At 39.3% G+C, this 26,631-nt stretch overlaps 1 protein-coding gene across 1 annotated transcript in view; it reads left to right on the top strand.

Annotated features, from left to right (window-relative positions):
* The window catches only part of ALATS (Alanyl-tRNA synthetase), a 44,519-nt gene that overhangs the window by 12,456 nt on the left and 5,432 nt on the right, over window positions 1–26,631 (top strand). The window contains exons 6-13 of the mRNA XM_010275366.3: window positions 12,050–12,179; window positions 13,766–13,862; window positions 14,042–14,162; window positions 16,020–16,079; window positions 24,297–24,347; window positions 24,448–24,543; window positions 24,848–24,949; window positions 25,202–25,324. Coding sequence (XP_010273668.1) covers window positions 12,050–12,179; window positions 13,766–13,862; window positions 14,042–14,162; window positions 16,020–16,079; window positions 24,297–24,347; window positions 24,448–24,543; window positions 24,848–24,949; window positions 25,202–25,324 — 780 coding nt within the window. The remainder of the gene's footprint in view (window positions 1–12,049; window positions 12,180–13,765; window positions 13,863–14,041; window positions 14,163–16,019; window positions 16,080–24,296; window positions 24,348–24,447; window positions 24,544–24,847; window positions 24,950–25,201; window positions 25,325–26,631) is intronic.

Below are 26,631 nucleotides of genomic sequence, written 5' to 3'. Positions count from 1 at the left end.
TCCTTGTTGCAAATCAAAGTATTCCTGATAAAGTTGATATACCCTTGTAGTATTATCTTGTCCAGAATACAGCTTCTTAGCATGTTCCCATATATCCTCAGCCGTATCTAGGAACATGAAGTTGGCACTAATTTTGGGTTCCATACTATTTCATAGCCAGGTCATGATTTGAGCATCCTCTTGTTCCCAATCATCAAGCCCTGGAGAGTCAGCCGGTGGTTTATCTTCTTTTACATGCTTCACTTTCCTCTTTGCCTTGAGGAAAACTTCCACTAATTTGGCCCATGGAACATAGTTCTCTCCATTCAGTTTAATTGAGGTCATCTGTACACCTAAGTAGTCGGAGGGAACCACCACACTAGGTTTCTGATCATTATATCCATCTCCCATTTCTGCCATGGTACTCTTTCACCGTTGCCTCTAACCTGTATTCTTAGCTACAAACTGAGTGTTGTTATTAGGAGTTTGATGTTCCAGCACCTATAGCAGCCCCCAAACACAATAATAGGTACACAAGCCTTGTTCTTATTCACACTAGTACTGATTTCACACCTCCACGAACCACATAAACATCAATTCAACACTTACTAATCACATGCAAGCCCTCTTACAACCACTCAATAAAAATTGTGCATCACAAGCACCACCACATAGTCATATCTGTTACACCCGGTACAGACCTGTTTAACACCTTTAAGAGGGCACTACACGACCACAAGGAACTCGGCTAGGTCACTGCATTACACTTTACACCACTCGGCCACTTACAGCAGCCCTTACACCACCCTGCAACTTACAGCAGTCCCTACACCATTCGACTACTGTACACACAGCCCGTTCTTGGGATTTTCTCCAAGAACTAGGACAACAGTAAACCTAGTTCTCTAGGTTCAGATCAGTACTAGCAGGTTCTTGAAGATTTTCTACCCAGAAATACCAGCAGCACAAGGAGAAGAAATAACCGACCTTCTTTTGAGAGGCTCAACCAACCATTCACTGCTGAGGTCGTTTTTCTTAATGAAAAAGGTTATGCGCAGCAGAGAGAGACGAGCTGAGATGTTTCAGACCTAGGACGAACCAGTTTTCTCCATTGACAGCCCAGAAACGAAGAAAGAGAGGTCACGAACACTGCTGAGATGTTTCACGAACTGAAGTAGGTCAGGAACATGGCTCTGATACCATGTTTCGACTTCTGCTACAGTAACCCGAACCAGCAAGAGGAAGAAGAAGAGGAAGAAGAAGAGAAGAAGAAGGAAAAGAAGGGACTGTCGAATCTGATGGGTAAACCCTATCAGTCAACCCCTTAATAGTAATTAGTCTCTAATTAATTTCTACAAAGACTAAACTACCCTTAAGTGTGGGGCAGAGTGTCTCTAATAAAACTGCCACATAAGCATACAACTTAACAAAGATAAGATGACTAAACTACCCTTATTCGGCTCACTTTAACACAGATGATATCATAATTTTTTGCGAAGGGGGTGGGCATGGTGTGGTGAGGAACTTGAAGGAAGTGGTGAGGAAATTTGAGTTAGCTTCTAATTTGAAAATTGATCTTGAAAAGAGTTGTGTAGCAGGAATCAACTTGGAGGAAGGGGAACTAAACTTTGTTGCCTACACCTAGACTGTTTCACAGCTAGCTGGCCCTTGACCTACCTTGGCCTACCTTTAGGAGCAAACCCTAGAGAAAGAATGTTTTGGAATCCAATTGTTGAGAGGTGTGCAAAGAAGTTGGTAGATTGGAAGAGAAATTATGTCTTTGGGAGGAAGAATTACTTTGATAAAACCCACTCTTGCCAATCTACCAATTTATTTTCTATGCCTTCAAGATTCCCCAAAAGGAGGCTAAAAGAATTGAGAAGGTAATGAGAGATTTCCTATGAGAGCCGAGTGATGGAAAGAAAGATCATTTGATTAAATGGGAGGTTGTGTATAGAAGTCTACAAGAAGGTGGCTTGGGCATTGGAAATATAGATAAAAAGAACTCAGCTCTATTAGGCAAATGGATATGGAGATGGTCGGAGGAAAGAGATAGATTGTGGCATAAAGTAATAGCAAGCATACATGGGAGGTTGGGATGCAAGAGTATCTATTAGGGCTACATTGGCCTCTCCATGGAAAGCCATCTATCGCACTATGCCTCTTCTACTTCGGTTTGTCAGGTATGATGTTTGCTCTGGGCTTCTGTTAAATTTTGGGAGGATACTTGGGTTGGTTCTTGTTCATTGAAGGATCTCTTTCCTACCTTATATTTGGTATCCCTGTATAAAAATGAATGTGTGTCAAATTTTATTGTTCCTCTCTCACTCCCTATGGGTCCCAAATGGGACTTTGGCTTCCGCAGAGGTCTCGGAGAGAATGAAGTCTCAGCTTGTTTAGACCTTTTGCAAATCCTTCAAAACGTCAGCTTAGACCCTGAAAAACCTGATAAGTGTATTTGGGCCCCTCATCCCAAGGGTTTGTTCTCTTGTGCCTTTTTGTTTAAGACTTTGTTCATCTCATCAGACCCTCCTTCCTTTCCCTTTAAAGAATTCTGGTGTAGACCCATTCCACACAAAGTAAGACCTTTTTGTTGGGAAGGAGTGCATGGGAAGAGTAATACTCTGGATATGTTACAATTTACAAAAGAGAAAGCCTAATTCCTGTCTCCCTCCTAATTGGTGCATACTGTGTAAATCTAATAATGAGAGTTGCTATCACCTACTGATCTCTTGTCCCTTTGCTGCAGAGATTTGGATTTGGTTCTTCTCTTTGTTTGGGTGCAGGTGGACTTTACCATTTGAGGTCAATATGCTATTCAACCCTTTTTTGTTTTCGTGCCCAAAAAAGGGGAAGAGTAATGTGGAGATGTGTTAGAGCAGCCGTGTTGTGGACTATATGGGAAGAAAGGAATGCTAGAATTTTCTCAGAAAAAGAGAAGCAAAGAAGCTGTTAGGGATTGTGCAATGGTCAGGGTGGTCCATTGGATAAGGACGTTGGAGTTGTTCTCCCAATTTTCCTTAGATGATGTTTGAAGAATTGAGCAGTAATTGCCAAAAGCTCTTCAAGAAAGGAATGTGTGGAGATGCAATGGTGACCTCCAATGGAAGGCTTTGTTAAACTTAATTTTGATGGAAGCAATCAAGGAAATCTAGACTCCTCGGGTATAGGAGGGGTATTGAAGATTCAGAAGGTAAACTTGTAGCTTTGTTCTCCAACCTTGTGGGCTTGGGTGACTCTATCAAAGCAGAGTTGCTGGCAGCAATACAAGGGGTGCAAATTGCCAATGAGTTACAGTTAGCAAATGTGGTGATAGAAAGGGATTCAAAAGTGGTGGTGGGTTGGCTGAAGGACCTAGACTGTACAACTTGGTGCTACAGAAATGAAATGAAGAAGTTTTAGTGGATTACTAGGAACATGAATCTCAGAATACAGTGGGTGAGGAGATCTGCAAATGGGATGGCTGTTTTGGGCTCCTTTGTAATTTTCTTTGCTTTTTATTGAAAGGTAGCATCTCGTGCCTCTCTAAGGGATGCTTGTAAAGTTTTATCTTAAAGTTTAATAAAAGATCATCTTATTTATAAAAAAACTTTTAAGCCATATTTTTGTAAATTTAAAATTGTTAAAATGTTAAATGGTAGGGTCATGCCGTTAAGGTGTCTTTGGGTTGAACCCTACCCATTTAATTTTATTTAAATGGGTCATTAACGAGTTGGCATATTAGATGGATGAGTTGAAAGTTGAAACCAATGTTTTAAAACACAGAGGCATGATGCGAGGCGTTCCACTACCTGGAGGCATGAGGCATAGTTCAAAATGTAAGGAGGTGTAAGCCTCCTTAAGAGGAGGGGGTGAGGAGGAACAAGGAGGAGGAGGAGGAGGAAGAAGAGGAAGGAGGATCTTATTTTTCTTTGTTTTCAATAAAAATCTTTTATATTAAGAAGAATGAATTCCTCTCATCTTTCCTTCCCTTCCCTTCTCTTTTCTTTTCTTTCTTTTTCTTTCCCTTCCCTTTCTTTTCTATATTCTTTCTTTTTTTTTTCTTTTTTTCTCCTCTCGCTCTCTCTCTCTCTCTCTTTGTATGAGGTGTTCATGAGGTGCATGGCGTGTGTGCCTCTAGCACGCCTCATGAAAAAGGTGCATGAGGCGTACACCTCTTGCACTTGAGGCATACACCTCAGAGGTATCAATGTCTTGGGCATACACCTTAGGGTGTTTGGGGGCACCTCACATGGAGGTGCGCCTTTAGGCATATGCCTCCCACGCCTTTTAAAACAATGGTTGAAACTCAATCTGAACCCCACCCACCCAATTGCCACCTCTAGTACAAGGAGAAGTTGTGGTGCTTTAGGAGTACTGTACTTATCACAATAGAAAATTTATGCATTTGAACTTAAATTATTCTTACAAATATGTAGATTTGTATACTGATCAAAAAAATATATGTAGATTTGTATATTCACAGAATCATTGTTGCATGCATGCATACACACATACATGTATGTACAAACAAACAAATCTATTTATTTTAGGGTAATTGTCCAAAACCCACCATCACTTTTTCTGAATTCTCTTAAACTCACCACAACTTTTTCAAAATGTCCAAAACTCACCATGTCAGTGAGATAACGGTAACTTGACTAATAGACATTGTTAATTTACCATTTTACCCTTCATTATATTCGGTCCATTTTGAAATATACCAAAATTGCCCCTGTCATTCTTCAACCCAAAACCCAAGCATTAGCCATTACTTTCTTCCTCCATCGGCTGCTGCTTCCCCTTCGTTTGAGAACTTGAAGAACAAGATGCGTCTGAGAAGAAGAACAGTCCACTTCTCACCGGTCGCTGCTTCTCTCATACCTTCGTCTGAGAAGAAGAATGGTCGAACTGTCTGAACCAAAACCCTAACTGTTTGAGAAAACCACCGGCCGAGAATGGTCAAATGGTTGAACGATCGAACAGTCCACAACTTCTCACCAGTCGCTGCTTCTCTCATATTAGTATTGTATATATCAAGACTAATCCAGTATTAGAATTTCAACCGATGAATATGAATGTGATTAAAAATTTTCCGTATGGTATTGGCTGAAACCATCTTCAAAAGAGTCTCTTAAAGGTCAAACTGGTTGAGTTTGACAACCAGTTTGCGATAAAACAACCCAAACCGCAGAGCTGGGCAGATTTGATGGGTTTGTTATTGATTGGTGAATACAATATTAACATCTAAAAAGAGGGGATACTTTGGTTTTGGTGTAAAACAGGTGTTATTCATCAAAATCCTTTTGAACTTGGAAGTAGTTTGGGGATGAGATGCTAGAAATTGGTCATGGTAGAGCAAACCTCTTAAGACTTCCCGTTTGGAGCAAGAAAGACTCTCAGTGAGGAACCCTTCCTTGGACATTGAGAGGAAGAAGACCCTACCTTGGACGCTGAGAGCAAGAAGACCCTTCCTTTGATGTTGAACTCTGGGTTGAGAGCAAGAACACTCTGGGTTGAGAGCGAGAAAGACTCAGTAATGAATCTATAATATGAAATAGGATTGGGCACTTAAGGGCATTTCGGTCAAAAAAATTATTTAACAGGCCAACTCACCATTCAGGGGCAGTTTAGTCATGAAATATGCATTTAGGCTGACATGGACAACTTGGGTCATTCAACTTTAACGGTGTTATAACGGATGTTGAGTTTTAGAAAATAAAATCTCACTAACATAGTGAGTTTTGGACGTTTTGAAAAATTGTGGTGAGTTCAAGATAATTCAGAAAAAGTGATGGTGGGTTTTGGACAATTATGTATGAAAATAAACAAATAAGAATGGAATGGCCAAACAGGACTCATGCAACCAACCTCATATAGTTGGGACAAGGCTTAGATGATGACGACAATGATGATCATATACAAATAAGAAGACACATTGGGTTTGGGTTGGGTTGGGTTGCTCAAAGCTTGAACCCTTTCAAATCTAACCCTAACCCAAACTTCAACCCCAATCCAATTGGGCTAACCTGATCCAAGTTGCACCCCTAGTGGACTATCTCACCAATATTAGGGCCTCTTGTTGAAATCCCTATCATTCGAGCATCAATATATGTGAAACTCAAGGGAGAAGACCGAATTGGTGCCTCTTTCTACATGTTTGTTCTTATGTTATGTCTTGGAAGTGGAGAAATCTTTGGAGCTTTTCATAGATTACACTGTGGATGACATGTTGAGGAAGTGGGGTGAAATTGCAGGTTGCACACAAACTAAGTCAGCAATGAGTGTGGCTTGGACCCCTCCACCTAGTGGATTCGTGAAACTAAACTTTGATGGGTGTAGCAGGGGAAATCCGGGACAATCGGGGATTGGGGGTGTTTTTAGGGATGGAAATGGGGTCATTTATGCCATGTTCTCAGGCCCAATTGGAGTGGGTGACTCCCTTAGAGCTGAGATCTTTGCAGTTATGGAAGGAGTCCAAAAAGCTAAGGAGTTGAACATCAGGAAACTCTTAATTGAAGGGGATTCAGAGGTGGTGATAGGGTGGCTGCTTAAAGATCACAATGGCTTATGGAAGTACAATAATGAGAGGAGGAAATTCAAGTGGCTGGTGCGGGAGATGGAAGTTAAGATATGTTGGGTTAAAAGATCGGCTAATTCCCTAGCTGACAGTTTAGCTAAACAAGGGGCAGAAAGGGATTCACTTTTTTGGGCCAAGCTGTAACTTTAGTGTGTTTTCTTTCTTTTTTCCTTTTCTTGAGGTTCTTTGTTGCTCTTGGAAGATAAGCGTGTTTGTCTTCCTTTTGTAAATCTTCTATTGATGAATTAATGAAAGTGTTATTGATCAAAAAAAAAAAAGTGGAGAAGCTACTTACCACATGTTAATTTCCCACCTCATCATGGTAGATATAGCATATGGGAATAGTTCTTTTCTCTTTTTGGGAATGGATGAAATCTGCCTGATTTGGAGAGCCTTTTCAAATTTTCATTCTTTGCTTTACCAAGGAGAAGAGGGAAGATTATGTGAAACTACAAAGGGACAGCCATATTATGAACATTTAAGATGAGAGGCCTAGAGGGATGAACGAATTTTTAAGGGGAGGATGTGGTGTAGAAGTGTAACCCTTGAAGCAGCATGATCATGGTGACTCATATGATTTAAACATTGCAACTATTTAAAAATACATCTTTGGAGACTTCTCTAGACAATGGCAACACAGATGGGGGGATTCTTAAACTCTAGATCTTGCATTTCTTCTCAATGGAGATCACCTGAATCAAATCAGATCAAGCTGAACTTAAATGGCAGTAGCATGGGCAATCAGGGTTTGTATCCCTCAGGGTCTAGGAGGGATCTTCAGAGATAGTAATAGCTCAACCCTAGCTTTATACTTGGAACAGAATGGACATAGAGACTCCACTTTAGCAGAATTGATGGCTGTTCTTCAGGGCCTAAGAATGACAAGATCAGTGAATTATTCTAAGGTGGTGGTGAATCGGTTAAGGGACAACAGTAGAGTCGCCTGGTAACATCAGTTTATCACGGAGCCATGGATGAAAAACATTACTTTGGGAGGGGGAGGAGAAGCATTGTAATTGGGTACATCGGCTAGCTATATGTGTGGCTGGTGCATTATATAGACAGTGTAAACAGAACTTAGTTGTTTTTGGGACAGCTGAGAGATTTTGAGTTTAGTGAGAAAGGGAATGGAGAGTGTTGGCTTAGTTGAGTATGGTGCTGAGGGTTATTTTTTGTCCTTTAAGGATTATATTTCAGATTTGGTGCTGAGGGTTATTTGATGAGGAATATCCTTGAAGCTTTCAGTACTGATAGCCAAGAATATATAATACCCAACACTCTTCTGATCAGCTAATCCAAAGAGCTGCTCTTGTTCTCCAAAAAATTCTGAGGTTTCTCTCTACCAGAATTGTTCTTCAAAAGTCCTCTGCCCCTCCTGCTTTTGTTCTTCAATTGACACCAGCAGAGGTTTAGAACTCTGTAAAAGTAATTATATGCTTATTTTGTCTTCCCTGTGTAAGACACAATATACTTCATGGAGACTAAGTCCCATTTTTTCTAGGCTATCTCTTGTCAAACATTCATCCTGCACAGCTGTCCAAAGCAAGAATGGTACTTTGGATGGAATTTGAGGAAGCCAGATCTCTTTTGTGAGAGTTCTGGTTCTGCTACAGTGTTCAGTCTTTTAAAGAAAGACCTAACAGAAAAGTTACCCATTTTGTCCCTTCTCCCATCTCTTATCAAACATTTATCCAGCACAGTTATTTTTTCTCATCTAAGAGACAAAGACCCCCTTCTACTAAGACAGATGATGACTGACGGCCAGAGACTATTGGCCAACGGCACAATGGTTGACGATCAACGTCAGCTAAAGGGAAGGAGAGTGGATGATAGGTGACGCCTACGGACCAACCATCAAAGGCAGCGAGGCTTCCAGAAGACAGAAGAAAGGCAAAGGGGAAGAAGGACCTAATTCTTTTGCCGTTGGTCGGAGGGGGGGCAAGTTAGAATGAAGGCGAACAATAAATCCTTCTTCCTGGAAGTGGAAGGGGGGGAAAGGTGAAGGAGAGGTTGTTTTTTCTACAATCATGCCTGGTGGGTATGTTCAACTGGAAGGGTTTGGAGGTAGAGGAAGTTCAGGTGTGGGTAGACAAGGTTTGGAATTGCTCGAAGGGTGTTGAGGTGAGAAGGCTGGATGGGGATAGATGGCTTTTCTTCCTATCCTCCAAGGAGGAAGCTAGAAGAATCTTGAACATGGGTGAGATGTTGTAAAGGCATGCTACTTCATCTGGAGCCTTGGTTAGAAGAAACAGGAGTGTAGCAGAAAGCGGAGGATGTCCAAGGTTACCTCTGGATCAGAATTTACGGTTTGTCGCTGCATTTATGCAGTAGAGAACTCGTTAAAAGGAAAGGGGACTTGTGCGGGGGATTCGGAGAAGATAAGAAAGTTTATCTTCCTCTCTGTAATTCTTCTGTGATTAAGTAATGAAATGTTGTTATTGATAAAAAAAAATGACAATAAAATCTACAGAGAATCCTTTGAATGTGTATGAATCAAGGTGCATTGGAATGGGGTGCCACATCAAGCGGTTAATATAGTGGTGGAGGGAGAAATGTTTGTGGTCACACTTTGGCCTGAAATCAAGACAGAGAAAATGAAGACACTGTCAGATTTTAAGGATGCGGTGCTAATAGGTCTGACTTTTGTGCAACAGGTGTTAGCAGGGAAACCACCTGCAGGCAAAGGTAGAACACAATCGGATACTCTAGCAAGAGAGGGTAGATCATTTGGTACTATTGCAGTTGCAGTATAGGGGAGTGAGCAGATGGTGGAGTGGAGACCACAATCGTCGGAACCTCTGAGGAGGGGGGCTGGACTATAGTTGAACAAAGGAAAGGTAGAAGATGACTTCACAACCGTAGATTGACTGGGAGATCTAACGACCAGAAAAGGGATTTGTCAAAGGAGGGGCAGAGGTCAGCCCTTTTTTTTTTTTCAAATTTCAAATCCTTCGATCCCCAATCTGGTCGATGTGGTGCTTTTAGATAAGTTAGCCGAGGCGGTTGCCTTACGGCTGAAGCCAAACTGGGCCGGATCTCTAATGGTCTTAGAGGACCGCAGTAATAGTAGTAAGACCCACTTCCTAACTCAAAACAAACCAGGCCCAGTACGGTTTAAAAGCCTAGTGAGGAAAAGTGGTGTTGGGCTGAAGTTAGACTGGGTGGAAGGTAGAGGGAAAGGCAAGGCACTGGTGGAGGTCACTTCTGAATCTTTGATTGATTTTGAAGACTTAGTAGGAGGGGAAAGCTTGAGTTTCCTAGACACATGGGGTGAAGAAGGGCATAGGGCTTATGAGAGGGTCTCGAAGATGCACTCAGGGGACAAGGTGCAACCAATACTATTGTAGAGGGACAGGAGCGGGGATGGGGAGTCTTCACTATTTCCAAGTTGAGAAATAGGGGGGTCCATTGGCAGTCGAAGCGGTGCCTGCTTCAATCGGAGAGGGAGCACCGAATCAGGTTTCTGTGAAAGAGATTAACCAGTCGACACCTACACCAGTTCTCTCTCCCATAGACAGGCAAACATTTGGAGTTGCCGGTGATGACTGAAATGGCAGAAACCAATTTAGAGTTATCTGGTTTCCCCGCTCTTGCAGAAGCCTAGTTGCAGACGGCACTAGAACCACTAGCTGTTATTCTTCCGACCAAGGAGGGCCAGCAGATGTGATCTCTTCAGGTGAACTTAAGGTACGCAGAAGATAGTGAAATCTCTAATTGGGTTTTGTCTAAATTTCTCAGTTTTGGGGAGTTTTTGGGGGTTGCTTTTAAGGGCCTGGAAGAGGAAACAAAAGCCCTCTTCGTGGCCATTGAAAACCGGTTCTTAGTTGAGAAGGGGAAGAAAAATAGAAAGCAGTCTAAGGAATTGCTGAGACTTGCTTGGGGTCTAAATGACAGCGCAGGAAGTGCGGGGAAAAGTTTTAACTCCTCAAAAACTTTTTAATGGAAAGCTTAAAATTAATTTCTTGGGATGTTCGAGGGCTCAGCTCAGGGAGAAGAAGAATGGTAGTTGGGGGTTTTTTGAAAGAAAAGAAACCAGATTTTTTGCTGTTACAGGAGACAAAGCTTCAAAGCTGTCTTTCAGAGTAGTGAGAAGTGTTTGGTTTCGGTCCTTGTGATTGGCTCAAAATCCCTGCTGTGAACATTGCGGGAGGAGTAGCTCTGATCTGGAACAACAGCACTTTCAAGCTGATAGACAAATTTGTGTGGACCTCTTCAATTTCTGCCAAGTTTCTCTGGGTCTGGGAGGCTAAGAATGTGCAATTTATAGTGACAGGGGTGTATGGGCCGGTTGACTATAACTTAAAGGATGCTCTTTGGGATGAATTAGATTATGTCAGAGGAATATGGGAAGGTCCTTGGGTGCTAGGGGGAGATTTTAATGCAATTCTCAGCCCTGTAGACAAAAGGGTTGTTACAGACTGAACAGAGGTATGAGAAATTTTAGGGACTTCATCCAAAGGTGGGAACTGATAAACTTGCCACTAGTAGGAGCAAAGTATACCTGGACCAACAATCAGGAAAACCCATCTTTAGTCAGACTGGACAGATTTCTGATTTCGCCTGAATGGGATGAAATCTTTCCATTCACAAATCAGGAAGCACTGACAAGGGTAGTTTCTGATCACATCCCCCTGATCCTGAGTACGGGAGGCTTGAAAAAGAACCCCCATCCCTTCAACCAGCGAGTTGAATTTCTTGATTCATTCTTTTAACAGCACACAACATCCTTGGGGTTCTTCAACCAGCCCACCACTACCTCGGAGTCCCCTTCAAAAGAAGCAAGTAGTTGTTCCCTAACAGAATCTCCAAATCCAAGGGGACCCGAATAAATAAGAACTACCTCTCCAAGCTCATTTCTCAGAACCCCTCTCAGACCCCCTCCCCCCATTCCAGAGGGCCATGGATTGCCCAAGCTGCCCCCATCAAAATTCAACTTCAGTGAGCCTTTAGATGGGTGAGACCACCTTATAACTGCCTTATTCTTAATAGAGGAGCAGCTTGCTACTGCTGATCAGTTCCTCCAAAAATCATTAAAGGAGAGTTGATGGAAAAGTTTCAAGGTCTTTAACCAATATTGTTGGTATTTCAACTCCATACCTTGGATCACCAAGGTTTCTTCAACAAGTTAGGGAGGGTGATTGGTGGTGGTGGTGTAGGTACTGTAACACGTATTTAGGGTTGATCATTTCTGTCTAGACCCTGCCATCGCCCAACCATATGCCATCACAAATTCTTAAAGCAAGTAGTATGAATATAGCAAAATAAAAGCATGTTTGTGATAAATAGAAATAATAAAGCTTTAAAATAAATTTGTGGTTGACTAGGTCAACTAGTCATTAGTGACTAATTACTAACATACCTAGTTGATTCTTAATTGCCCTAGGCAATGGGGATTCATTAGTTGGCTAAACTACCTAGTCAATGGACTAGTTGACTACTGGTTGACACTTCTGTAACAATGCTAAGTTTAATGAGATTCATCCTCCCTATCTTTGTTTTGTCTATTTGTAGGCAACAGGGGCTCGGCCGTACTCAGGGAAAGTTGGCCTGGATGACGTGGACAAAGTTGATATGGCTTACAGGGTTGTAGCTGATCATATAAGAACTCTTTCATTTGCAATTGCTGATGGTTCTTGTCCAGGTAGGATTCTAAGTGATTTAACTTCAATTACATCTGCTTTTTGCTCTTTGAGATTTGTTTTTCATGAATCCCTTACATGCAACAAAAAAGGTAAAAGGAATCCAAATTCCACGAGCATTTTTCAAACATCCATAATAAGATCTTTATTCCACTTGGCAAAGGAAAGAAGAGAAGTAAATGTTGTTGTACATGGGTAATGGGAATTTCTTTTACTTGAGCTTAGCTCTGCCCATAGATTTATGTGTAAGAGAGACAAGTCATCAAATCCTTCTATTTCTTAAAGCATAATGAGTTGTTTTCTGAAAGTTGGATGAGGGGTTGGATTGGATAGAGTCAGAGTGTAACTGCAAGCATGATAAGATGATAGACACAGTTAATCACTTGTTTGAATTGAAGAAAACAATGACACAGTTAATCACTCTTCAACAGAGTGGAAGAACATGATGGATAGCTAGTGTTGGAGTCATATTCAACAGAGTGTCCTGCACTACAATGACTCTATTTATAGACTCAATTTATGAATTTGGATGGCCCTTTACAGACTCCAGTTGTTTTAAAATTGACCCAAATCAACCCCTAATTGCTTTAGAACTAAGACAAACCCATAGGGACACTAAAATAATGAATCCAACTCCTAAACATTTCTAATAACACTTTCCTAATCCTACTAACATTAATGTAAAGACACCATAAATTACTGAAGTAGTAAATTGCAAGTTTACTAAAAATAGTAATTTTGAAATAACAGTAAATTTCTGAAAAATTTTTAATCCTTCTTAAGATACTTGAAATTCAATAAAAGAATTGCATCTTTAAGAGTCTCCACTTGTAGTTTTGTCAATTCTCCCATGAAATTCCTTCAAGAAGAGAATGAGGCCAGAAGACTTTTTCAGGCCGTTTCTTCCTTATCTTCATATCTATTAGTTTTTTTTTTTTTTTGGGGGGGGGGAGGGGGGCTTCCAAAGAGGTTCAAATTGATCTAACCAAGTACACAGTACTGCATCAGAGAGGGCAATAAGGATTTTTTATCAACTTATCCCTATTTTTTCTCTTCTCAAAATCCATGGATGTTTTATATTTCAATATTTAAACCTTAAAACAAAACATACTAATAATAATATAAAATGCAGCCATAATAATAATGTTATAGTTAGGTGCTTTCTTGTGAGTTTTTCACCTAGGCAGATGCCTAGTTCTCTAGATGGGCACCTTTCTATCATAAAGCATTCTGACTAGGCACTGTCTTGACAACCATGGGAGTTTCTTGTCCACTACCAGAAAATGGCTTAGAATTACTTTTCATTGACAACTGTATTTGATAGCTGTGAAATTAAAGGAGCTTGTTTTTCTACATGGTCAGGTTTCCTTTGGGCTTCACTGTGTTTAAATTTCTATTTCTTTTTTATTTTTTGAAATTGTTGTCTAGCTTGCCATTCTTGTTCTTGGTGCTGTTCATTAAGGGTTTTGTCCTTTCAGTACCTTACTGTCTATTTTTAATTCTTATAATGATTTTCCCATTTCCACCAACTATGGTATTAGGAAAAACTCAACTTGTGCTTATGACATGATCCTGTTTTCATGTATAGGCAATGAAGGTCGGGAATATGTTCTTAGACGTATTCTTAGGAGAGCTGTTCGCTATGGAAATGAAGTTCTAAAAGCTCAAGAAGGGTTTTTCAGTGGGTAGGAATGATAAGTTGTTTTTTTATATTTCTTTTTTTTTTCTTATATTCCTCTAGTATTTAAGAGTACCATCTTGTCCTATTGAGATTTTCGTGGACAAGGAATGTATAAACCAAAATGTTATTGCCAATTATCTTTATTATAACTGATTCTAATAATTGTATCATACTACTGTCTAGGCTTGTCGATGTTGTGGTGAAAGTGATGGGAGATGTCTTCCCAGAATTGAAGCAACATGAAGTCAATATCAGAGACATTATTGCAGCAGAGGAGATAAGCTTTGGAAAGACATTACTTAAGGTAACAATTGTGATACATTAGTATGAATTATCAAGTTACATATTTGTTTTATTTGTAAGTAACAAATTTGTCTTTTTTCTTATTTGAATTTGTGACCATACTCTGGAACTACGTGGAGATTTCTCACTAATCTATCTATTTCTTTTGATTTCTCTATTTTCTTGTTATGCATTGTCTTTAGGATGTGGCCTGATTAGAGTCAAACCATGTGGGCATATTTGTAAATATTTCTTTTCCGGGGGCCTATTTGTATCTTTCTCTATATTCTTAATAACATTACCTTACCTTTTTCAAAAAAAAACAAAAAAAAAAACTATGTGGGGGTGCAAAACAGGTGGAGGTGGGGCCAACCTAACCCAACAAATCCAGTCCACGCTATATGTCAGGTTGAGCATGCAACTTACAACCTTATGTTGGGCTAATCCCAACCATGCGTGGGCTAATCCCAACATGTTACCAAATCAAACCTATATCTTTTTTTTATCAATAACAGTAAATTTCATTAAAGAGGAATAAACTTTTACAGAGGAGGGGAGCTAAAATAGCTTAACTCCCCAAAAATGTTGAGACACTCAAATTGAAAAAGAATAATTACAACTGAGTCCAGAAAACAATATTCCTATTCACCCCTTACCTAGCGAATCCATCTGCAAATGAATTTGCACTTCTCTTCACCCATGTGCATCGAACTTCAAGGTCTTTAGTTAGCCATTTAAATTTCCTCTTTTCATTGCTGTAGTTCCAGTGCCTAGAGTTGTATTCTTTTGACCAGCTCACTACAGTCTCAGAGTCTCCTTCTATAGTCAAGTTATTGACATTCATGTCTTTAGCCCTTTGTGTCCCTTCCAAAGCTGCTAATACCTCAGCCCTCAAAGAATCTCCTACTTCAATTGGGCCAGAGAACAATGCTGTCACATTCCCTTTTTTCATTCCTTAGAACTCCCTCAATACCTGAGGGCCCTGGATTTCCCATCCTACTACCATCAAAATTCAATTTGATAAATTTGAGAGGTGGAGGGTTCCAGTAGTGACTTGAGGCCTTGTTCACTGAGGCTGAACTTGCAATTTCTTTCCATTTTCTTAGCAAATCATCAATTGAGAATTCTGTAAACATATCCAATGTTTTAAGCCAATGTATTACCCTTATATGAGTCACTTCTAGCACAACTTCCAGGCTTCTCTCTCTTTATGAGAAACTCCTTGAATTTCTCTCTTCCCATATAGTCTAGCAAACAGCAGCCCTGACACATCTCGACATGATCATTGCCCTTTTTGTTATCCAGTCGAAGGGAGAAGAAGTAAACAAGCTTTGTACATTCATTGGGGAAGTCCACCTTCCCAAATAGATTTTGCAAAATGACATGGAATTAGTAAGTGGTATCCAAACTCATCATCAGCTTTACAAAGAACACACCAGTGAGGAGACAAACATCTATCGGGCCTTTTTCTATGAAGCAAATCACTTGTGTTAACTATTTCGAGGAAAGCTTCTCAACAGAAACTCCCAACCTTTGGAGGGATAGGTTGATTCTTTCCAGGAAATCAAACCTATATCTTATAATGGGCTTAACTGAATTGTATTTGGACTGTTAGATAGTGTATCACTGATTAGGTTGGGACTTGGGGTTACGCCTTGTAGACCCTAACACACCAAATTGAACCTTAGTTCAAAGTGCAAATCCTAGTTGTTCCAGGTTTCATCCTCGGTATCTCATATGACTATTGGCATTTGAGGATGAGAATATGGCACTAAACAGAACAGAATGGCTAAACAGGATTCATGTAACTGACCCCATATAGTTAGGATAAGGCTTAGATAATGATGATGATGACATTTGACTGACCATCTGTCTCCAGGGAATCGAGCAATTTAAGAAGGCTTCTCAGGATGTTCAGGGGAAGATATTGAGTGGACAGGTAAGCGAATTTCTATTGCATGGCTTATTCTTGTGTTGCTCCTATGTTATGGACATGCGACTTGCTCAGTACTTATTTTTTAATTTTTATTCAGTCAATGTATATATAAAAATGAGTCCATGCTATATACATTCTGTTTCCCTCTGTACAGCTTCTCATTGTATTTAACATGTTTATTTACATGTTATATACCAAGTATTTCTTATAAGTTTGGTCTAAGAGTGAATTGATACTCCTTGGACTTCTTTCAAATGGATGTATCTGATTCAATGCATTTTTTTTTTTAATTTGTACATAGTACCCACTGATAACACATCACAGTTCTTTGAAATGCTTTGTCTTTTTTCCTTGGGGTGCGAAGAGTGGCTTTTTTGGTAATAAAATAAAAGGTTTTATTGAAATAAATAAGAGTACAAGGGAAGGTGACCAGTAGTCACCTGAGAAAACACACACACACACACACACACACACACACACACTACAACTCCTACAGAATCAGCCTGAACCTAACCAAGCAAAACCATGCCTTCCTCACACATAAAATAAACCCACAGAAACACTCACCTAAAACAAATCCTGCACCCAATATGATAGAATGCATCTACAAAAGCTTTCTTTCATAAAACACACCCCTCAGCAATTACAATAAACTCCAACACCCCAACCAGCTACAACCCCAAACAAAACTCTGAAGTAGTCTTTTTCTCATTCATTGGTACCTCAACTCTAATTCCTGAAATAACTGTCTTGTAGCATCTTCCCCACCTAGAACCAATAAGGTCAGCTGCTTGCAAACTTGGGCTCCAGTCTCAACAGTCTTATCCACATCCACTTTTTTTTGTTTATTTTTTTCGATTGTTCTAACTCTATCAAGAACCATCTCTTCTCCTTCCCACTCTCCTTTCAGTTTCATCCTTTGAATCATCCTCCTCCCACAACCACACCTCCTCTTTTGGCACAGCTTCTTCAGGATGAGCTTCAGAGGTAGAGACTGTGTTGCATTACAACAGTCTGAAATTTGGGTTGAGGGCGTCTCTCCAATTTGCACTTTCTTCAAAAAAGTCTTTCATTCCGTTCCTCCTATGCACCCTTTTAAATTTACCACTTGAACCTGCACTAATGAGGCCATTTTTCAGTCTAGAAAAAAACCTTAGTGATATGAATCAACTGTTCAATATTAGGCCCTGTTTGGCAACGTTCTGTTAGAGCGTTTCTGCTGTTCCTGGCATTCTTGTGGAGCAGAAACATGTTTGGAAAGAAAATGAAAGAAACAAGGCATTCCCACATGAGAACAGCACCCAAAGAATGTGTTCTTTAGGAGTGACAAATTGATGCTCTCAAAGAACACGTTCTCTGGGAATGCGCGGTTCCCACAACATCCATGTCTAATAACGAACACGTGTGGAACGTTCTCACGTGAGATAAGGAATGCTATTGTCATTTCACGCAAAATATAAACTCAAGCCCTATATAGCAGTCCTCATTCGTTCAACCTCACTGCCGCTGCACAACCCAGAAGAGAGCTGAACTCCTGTGTCAAGAACTGGACGGCAATCGATAGGCACATCTCCGGTGAGGCAGCAAAAGGGGTTGCCGAACCTAAGTTGGAGAGGCTGCCTGAGAACGAGCAGCAAGTCAGCAGCAGCCGTTGAGTCTCTGTTGTCGGCCATCATTGGTTTCCTATGTTCAGCAGTCATTGAGTATCGATTGTTGGCCACCAACAGGTCAGCAACAGCAGGTCATCAGCAGCCATTGTTGTCATTCAACCCATCAATGTCGGAACCCATCATAAAGATCCGATCTTGGTTTCCTTCACCTTGAAGAGTTGCTATGCATGGGGATGATTTCAATCTGCTATCAGCAATGGAGGTCATTACCACCCAGAATTTGTTGTCACCATCGCAGGACAATCCTTGACACTCGTCCCTCTCCTCCACCAATGCAGAATGTTCTTCTAGATGTCATGTCTTCCTGCCACGTGACACATGTTTTTTTTTTGTTAATTTTAGGTTTAATGCAGATGGATTTGCAGAACTGATGTTAAGAAATAGTTTCATTATCCAAACACTGTTTCTGTTTATATAGAACAAAAATCCGTTCTCAAAGAACAATTTGCCAAACACCTCTACTATTCTTGAAGAACAAGAAATAAATATCTTGCTCTAGTACAGGAATTTCTAAAAGAATAGGAACAGGTGGGAGTGTTGCCAACCAGGCCCTTAGTGTCCTGTTTTTTTGGAGTTACTAGGACTTTGGGAATAGGCTCGTCCTGCCTCACCGAAACTTCCTTTTTCTGATTCCTGCCTCTTTCTACCGAATTCTGATTAGCTGAACGCGATGGCTGTTCAGCGGGCTGTGGAACCAATGATGAAGTTCCATGCCAGTAATAAATTCATGGGCCCCATTGTGAAAGGTGCAGGTCCCATGTATTTTATTACTGGCATGGAACCTAATCATTGGTTCCACAGCCTGCTGAACAGTCACTGCGTTCAGCTAAACCTTGCTCCTTTCTACCCAGATCTTCTCTCACCTTCCCCACAAGAACATCTGAAAAAAAAATGTCTTTTCCCCTACATCCTTGCTATTTTGAGTACCTCCATGAATGCACTCACAAGGTCTGCAGTGTGCGTCCTTGAGATTTTCAGCTCTTTCTTTTTCTTTAATCCTTATTCATCTCAGTCCCTTCAAAATATAACACTGCCACATGTTCTCCACCATAAGAGCAACAACAGTCTCTTGTTGAGATTTGAGTAAACCCATAAACCTGGAATAAATCTTCCTTTCCTTTGATGCCTCAATACCCCAACCTGTTTTCCAGGAAATGGGATTCAGTCAGTGCAAAGCCCGTTCAAACAACTATCATAGCCTTGCATTGGGAATATCTCCCCCATGAAATAAAGCATAGAAGTACGGAGATGTTCCCAATGCAAGGCTGTAAAGGCTGTTCGAACAGTGTCCAAACGGGCCTTACACTGATTGAAGCCGATCTCGTTTTCCAGACCGTTGAGCCAAGAATTCATTAACCTGAGCCTTTCCTTGGTGTCTTCTGAGGAGAGATCCTATCCAGGGCATCATTCTTTACCCTCTCTTCCAAGAGTGGTCTGGGTCATATGTTAATTTCACTGTGGCAACATTTCTCTTTTCCTGCTTGACAGTTATGGCCTAAACCAAAGTACATCTTTCTTTGTTTATAAAATGCTATGATAGTAGTAATCACCAAAGTGCAGCTTTCTTGTTTTCTTTTTATTTGTCAATTATGTAATAGTGATAACTTCTGTTGCAAAATAATCATCATTTTTTTGTTGGTACAAACACAAGCATCGTAATTATTATCACTACCACTATAGTTCTTTCTCTATCGGGCTTGTAAGTTGTAATTTGTAAATAGTTCCTTGCTTTGAATCACAATGGAGTATTTTGTGTATGATCAAAAAATGGCTGCAGTTGCAATGTGGCTTTATCCATAACTTGGCATGTGTTGTACCATAGAAAATCAATGCCCACTATTCTCTCTCTCTCTCTCTCTCCAATTCCTTTCAAAATCAATCCTGTTATATCCTTGAACCCACTCTGCTTCTATGACCCAGTGTTTTAAAAGCGAAAAGCGCACAAAAAGTGACAGGTTCTAAATGTGCCTGAGGTGCAAGGCGAGGTGCTTGCCTTTTTAAAAAAGGCGCACAAAATTAAATAAAAAATAAAAAAATAGAAAAGTCATGTAGAAATTCTAAGAAATCAGGAAAATTTCAAAAAACAAAGTTAATTACTTAATTGTTAGCTCAATTGGTTAGATACTTAGATTATTAGACATTACTCATTACTCATTAGAGGTAAAGTATGCAATCAGCTTGTCAGCAATCTGAAGTTAATCAGGAAAATATGCAATCATCAATGATCAATCTTGAATCTACAGAAATAAAAATTAGAGATAAACTGATAAAGTATGCAATCAGCATTAAATATAAAAGAATTATAGAATATGCAATCCACATTAAATATAAAAGAATTAAAGAATATACAATCAGCAATGATTCAATTGGTTAATCAGGAAAATATGCAATAAATCAATAGGCCTAAAATTCAAAGTGGGGGATGGTGGGAAATTGCGGTTTTGGTTGGACCCTTGGTGTGGGGATAGTGCTCTAAAAGATGATTTCCTGGCTCTATTTTCAGTGGCTGCAGATCAATCGGCATTAATAGCTGACTCTTATGTGGTGGGAAATAATGTGGTCACTTGGTCACCAGCTTTTAGGAGAGACTTCAATGACTGGGAGTTGGATATGGTAGCACATTTGCTTGAAGTCCTTCAAAATCATCAGCTGAATCTGCAAACCCAAGATGATTCAAGATGCTGGAAGTGGACAAGGTCTGGGGAATTCTCTGTTAAATCCTTCTATGTGTGACTTGCAGGAGAAGCATGGGATGTGTTCCCCAGTAAATCCATTTGGATAATAGTGGCCCCTTCTAAAGTAAAATTTTTCCTCTGGGTAGCTGTGTTGGACAAATGTTTGACAAAGACCATGCTAGTGAAGATGGGCTTCAATGCCTCTGGGTAGCTGGAGACATCCAGTCATTTGTTCTTGCACTGCAATTTCAGTGCTTCAATATGGAACTATATCCTTGCTACTCTAAACCTGAGTTGGTGTGCTCCAGGGTCAGTGAAGAACCTGCTAAAAGGATGGCCGGTCCAGGGTATGTCAAGGAAAGGGAAGCTGTGTTGGTCATCTGTCCCGGCTGCAACCTTATTGGATCATCTGGCTGGAAAGAAATAGCTGAATTTTTTATCAGAAACTTGTTCAGAAGCAGTGGTGATTAATGCTGCAGTAGGGTTCTTAAAGAGTTGGTTGGCTGCAGTGATTTAAAAGGTGCACCTCAAGCGTGCCTAGGCGCACAGGCGAGGCACATTTTGGGGTATGCGCCTCGCCCAGGTCCTAGGTGCACCTCTTTCAAAAGGCGCACGCCTGGTGTGCCTAGGCGTGCGCCTTTTGAAAATTTTGCGCTTTTTTCTTTTTTTTTTGCCCCCGGACCCCCGACCACGCCCCTCGATGCAAGCCCGAACAAGTCTGTGTTAGGGTGTGAAATTCTTATTTCTCACATAAAAGATAATGATTTTACAACTTTCATTGCCTTTTAAGAAGATAATTTTATTGCAATGAATGAATGAACAACATAGCACGCCCCCGGACCCCCTATTTGCTTATGTTGTTCATTCATTCATTGCAATAAAATATCTTCTTAAAAGGCAATGAAAGTTGTAAAATCATTATTTTTTATGTGAGAAATAAGAATTTCAGACCCTAACATAGACTTGTTCGAGATTGCCTCGAGGGGCATGCTACAAAGGCGACTCATAGAATCAAGAATGCAATATGTTTTACATCACATTAACTACTTGAAGCAATGCAATTAAGGATTTGAATACACTTTACATGTTATGTTTGTGTATTTTAATTTTAGATAATAGGTTTTTTAAATCATTTATTTTAAAATTTAAGTTTATATTTTTATTAACATTATGTTTAATATTTTTTAATTTTTTTGCATTTTTTTTTAATTTTTTGGCATTTCTTTGGAATTTTCTGACTTTTTTTATTTTTTAGCCTTTTTTTTGTAATTTTGCACCTTTCTTAAAAAGGCGTGCGCCTCGCCTTGCGCCTTGCACCTCAGGCACAAATTGGCCCTTGCGCTTTTTTTGCGCCTTGTGCTTTTAAAACACTGGTTGGCTGTTCATAATGTATTTAGAAATGATATTTTTTTTTCTTCCTTTTTGAGGGTGGACTTTTTTGGGGGTCCATTTTGGGTAGTCTTGTACAGTTTCTCGTTGTACAAAGGACCTTGATCAGGTTTTATTTCAATATACTATACTTTGCCTTTTTCAAAAAAAAAATGCAATAAGTACAGAATTAAGAAATCATCATTAAATAATTAAAGGAGACTAGACAACAAAAAAAATAATAACAGAACAGTATAACACATTCAATGGTTCAATATAAAAATATAAAATATAAATATAAAAGAATTAAAGAATATGATTATGAGGACAACCTATACAACATTAAATAATCAGCATTAACGAATTTAAAAGACACTTACCTCTTGGTATCAGTATCCTCTCCATGGCTCACACTGTCACACTCACACGTAACAAAATCAATATAAAAATTAATCATTTATTGTAATAAGCAAGTAAGGAATCAGATTTGAAAAATATTTCAAAAAACAAGCTATATATTAAGTATTTAAATATGCAATATCAATTTTCTAATGTAAAAAAAAGGTTCTTTCATCAATCATCACATCATTCACAAAGCACAACCTATACAAAAAGCAAGTTTACTGCCTATACAAAAACCTCAAAATCATATCTCATATGTCCATTGACTCCATTCGTCCATTCTTGATTCTTCTTTCCTCAAGATTCCAGCATTCATTCTTCCTAATCATTTTCCTCTTCATTTGGAAATTCCATATCATCTTCATACTCATCAGATTTGTAATCATTGATATTCTCTTCTTCTGTTTCTTCTTCTATGTCAAATTTATCTTCATCTTCCAAATGAAGTTGGGAATTTGATGTGCTAGGTCTTCTGGAATTGGTTGCCTTGGGCCACTTGGCTCGTAACTGTGAAGTTGAGCTTGAGCCTCTAGATCTTGGATATCTTAGTGGCTCTTCTACTCCATAAGCACGAGCAACATCTCCCCATGTCAGTGAATTACTATCAAACACCAAATCATCATCAACCCCATCCATCTCTCCCAATAACCACTCATTACTCTCATCAATATCTTTTAGAGAGATGGGATCGGTGTAACTGCGTGAATCAAAAACTCTCTTTCAGCATCTGGTTGAACTTAATAAACCCCAAATCATTTAATCGCTTTTGATCCAAGCGATTCCTCTTTTAGTATGAATCTGTGAATTCATAAAATAGCATTGAATTACTAAAAAATTTGAAATTTAAATGTAGAATATAAATATAAGATAAATTATTACACAAGTAAATTTATTAAAGACATACATGCTCAAACACACTCCAGTTTCGCTTGCAACCAGATGCACTGCATGTTAAACTAAGAATTTTGATAGCAATTTTTTGTAGATTTGGAGTTGAAGCACCAAATGCTGTCCACCAATCAGCTGAAAAATATAAATATTAACTAAATTAGAAAATTGGCTAAATAAAAATAGCAATTATTAAAAAAACTAAACACAAATATTAATTGACTATTTATAGCTAAACAAGGGGCTTCTCGGGTTTCTTTGTATTGGGCTACTTTATAAACTGCAATCTGATAAGAGTTTGGGTTTGGAATCATCCTTGAGGGAAGGTAAAGTATTTCATTAAAGAAGAGAAGGAATACAGGGAGCCTGCACAGCAAAGATGCTGAGCAGGAAATCAAAAAAAAAAAAAAAAAACTTTATACATCCCAATGGTGATTGTACCATTTCTAACCCCCTTTAATAAAAACATCATTCATTTATCAAAAAAAAAATCAACGAATAAAAAAACAGAAAGAATGCACAAATTTTCAAAAGGTGCATGCCTGGGCTGAAGCACAAGGTGCACCAGGCGACCTTTTGAAAGTGTTGTGCCTAGGACCTAGGTGAGGCGCATACCCTCAAATGCACCTTGCCTTGCACCTAGGCACACCTTTTAAATCACTGGGCTATTAGCAGACTTTGGGGGTCCACTTATAGCTTGTTTTCAACTCCTCTGCCGATTATATTATCTTCCTTATTGATGCGCCTATATATCCAAGAGCCTGCATTGTTTTTGTTAGCCAACACAACTGTTTTAGAGTTTCCTTCTACTGTTTTCTAACTCTACAAAGAGAATATGGATACTCTTGGTCCATATCCCTTGAAATAAGATGCTCAAAAGTGAGAGTTTTGTCCACTTTTCTGGCCACATGGAGATATTTCACCCCCCCTTTCATTTTAATTATATTGTTTTCCTTAAAGCTGATAAGATCATTATACTATTATTTATTGTAACGAGTAATTTTCATAGAACTGAAAGATACAGATTAGGAGATGTTTTAGTTTATCAAACTTGTTCAATTAACCCATATAGAGATGTACAGTCACTCACTGTATGGGGAATTTCCTCCTCTTTTACCACAGAAATATAGTTGTCATTTGCCTTTTCTCAAAAAAAAAACAGTATCATTAATTCTGAGTTTCTTCTGTACCTGACTATGCTAATCTATTAATTTCAGGATGCATTTGTCTTATGGGACACCTATGGATTTCCACTGGATCTGACTCAGGTATGTGGAGTACAACCATTTCTCTTGTTATACCTTTTCCTTGGGCTTGTATGGGTGTGAGTCTGTCACTTTCATATCTACTTACTCTTCTTTTCATCAGCTGATGGCAGAGGAAAGAGGTCTTACAGTAGATGTGGAGGGTTTTAATACTGCCATGGAAGAAGCAAGAAAAAGATCTAGGAGTGCACAGAATAAGGTATGGAATCATTACCTAATTAGTCTCTTCTCTATATTTGTTTTACCTTAAAAACTTTGGACTAGACTGATCTTTAGATGCTTTCAGATGGCATGGTATGTTATGCTATTACATAAGCAGGGTATCATTACCTCATTAGTCTCTTCTCTATGTTCATTTTACCTTAAAAACATTGGACTAGACTGGTATATTTTCCTAAAATACCAGGGAATGAATTCATAGTCAACTTATTTGGTTTGGTTAAATCTCTTTTTTTTTTGGGTTTTTTTTTTATGCTGTTTGTTGTTACATCAATTACTTGCAGCAAGCTGGTGGTGCAATTGTAATGGATGCTGATGCCACCTCTCAGTTGCACAAGAAAGGAATATCTCCAACTGATGACAGCAGCAAGTTTATATGGTTCCAGGTTAGTGAAAATACATGGTTGTGGATTTTACCTACAGGAATATAGGGAAATTGAGTCAACCTATCTGTACATATAATCAATGTTAACTTTCATCAATTTGGTTTGAGTCATTTTAATTGTCTTGGTTGGACAATTTAATGTTGTCTTGATGTCTTCCATGGCTAAGGTTTCTTGTGTTTAATGAAATGTTTGCTTTGACATGGATAATTCATCCCTTGAGCACAACTTAAGTTTGTCTTTTTTGAAATTCAGGATCATGAAAGTGTGATAAAAGCCATTTATACTGGAGCAGAATTTGTGGAGAGTGCCACTGCAGGTGACGAAGTTGGTGTTATTCTAGAAACCACAAGTTTCTATGCTGAACAAGGTGGACAGGTACTGTACGCCCTACCATGTAACCCTGTTTTGAAAAATAATGTGTTAGTTTAATCTACCCTGATATATGGTAAATAAGGATGTATATTGCAGAAGAGAGATGTGTGTGTATACATACATATGAGTATATATATATATATAACCATAGACATTTACTATGTACACATTCGCATCATTAGAACCAAATTGGAAATCCTTCAATGAGACCAATGTTTTAAAACACGGAGGCATGACGCGAGGCGTTCCACTACCTAGAGGCGTGAGGCATAGTTCAGAACGCAAGAGGTGTAAGCCTCCTTAAGAGGAGGGGGGTTAGGATGAGGATGAAGAGGAAGGGGGATCTCATTTTTTCTTTATTTTTAATAAAAATCTTTTATATTAAGAAGAATAAAGATGTGCATAACAAATTGGGCTCCATCAAAAAGGGGGCAGGCGGGTCTGGGGGGCAGGGGACAAAGTGGCAAAGGCAAACCACTTTCTTTCCCCTTGTCTTTTCTTCCCTTTCCTTTTCTCTTTTTTTCTTCTCTTTCTTTTTCTTTCCCTTCCCTTTCTTTTCCTTTCTTTTTTTCTCTTTTTTTTTCTGTCCCTTTATATAAGATGTGCATGAGGCATACACCTCTAGCACGCCTCATGAAAAAAGCGCAAGAGGCGTACACCTCTTGCACCGGAGGCATACGCCTCAGGACGTTTTGGGAGCGCCTCCAGGTGTACGCCTCCCATGCCTTTTAAAACACTGATGAGACATATAAGTTGGCAAGGGCATCCAGGGGACATTAAAATAGGAACAAAGATGAACAACCTGACACATGTAAAATAATTGGTATAGATATGTATGCCAAAGGTGAGGGTGGGCCTTGGTGCAACTGTTGGGTTACTCCATTGTGACCTGGGTGACCAGGGTTCAAAGGAAACAACCTCTCTGTATGTGCAGGGGGTAAGACTGCGTACTTCTGTCCCGCCCCAGACCCCACATTGGCGGAGCCTTGTGCACTGGGCTGCCCTTTTTTATATGTACGCCAAAGGTAAAGAATGATACAAATGAAAAAGATTTTGAGTTCGATTTCTGTTTTTTGAGTGTTCTTTTGGTTATTCTTCTGTGAATTCCTATTTTTAAAGAAGATAGTGTGCAGACAACACTGTCACTACGTGAAAATTACTTGATTGTAGAAGATAGTGTTTACTCTTATTATGCTCCTTCCTTTCTGAATGACTTTGGATGTTTTCTTTAACTCTTCATAATTTTTGTGAATTCTGAGGACCTAATGTCAGTTACCAATAATTTTAATATGAGAAGATTCAGGAATTTC

This window comes from Nelumbo nucifera, chromosome 8 (assembly GCF_055504915.1).
Source record: "Nelumbo nucifera cultivar China Antique chromosome 8, China Antique-T2T, whole genome shotgun sequence".
Classification (NCBI taxonomy): domain Eukaryota; kingdom Viridiplantae; phylum Streptophyta; class Magnoliopsida; order Proteales; family Nelumbonaceae; genus Nelumbo; species Nelumbo nucifera.
This window is presented reverse-complemented; position numbering and strand designations above follow the sequence as displayed.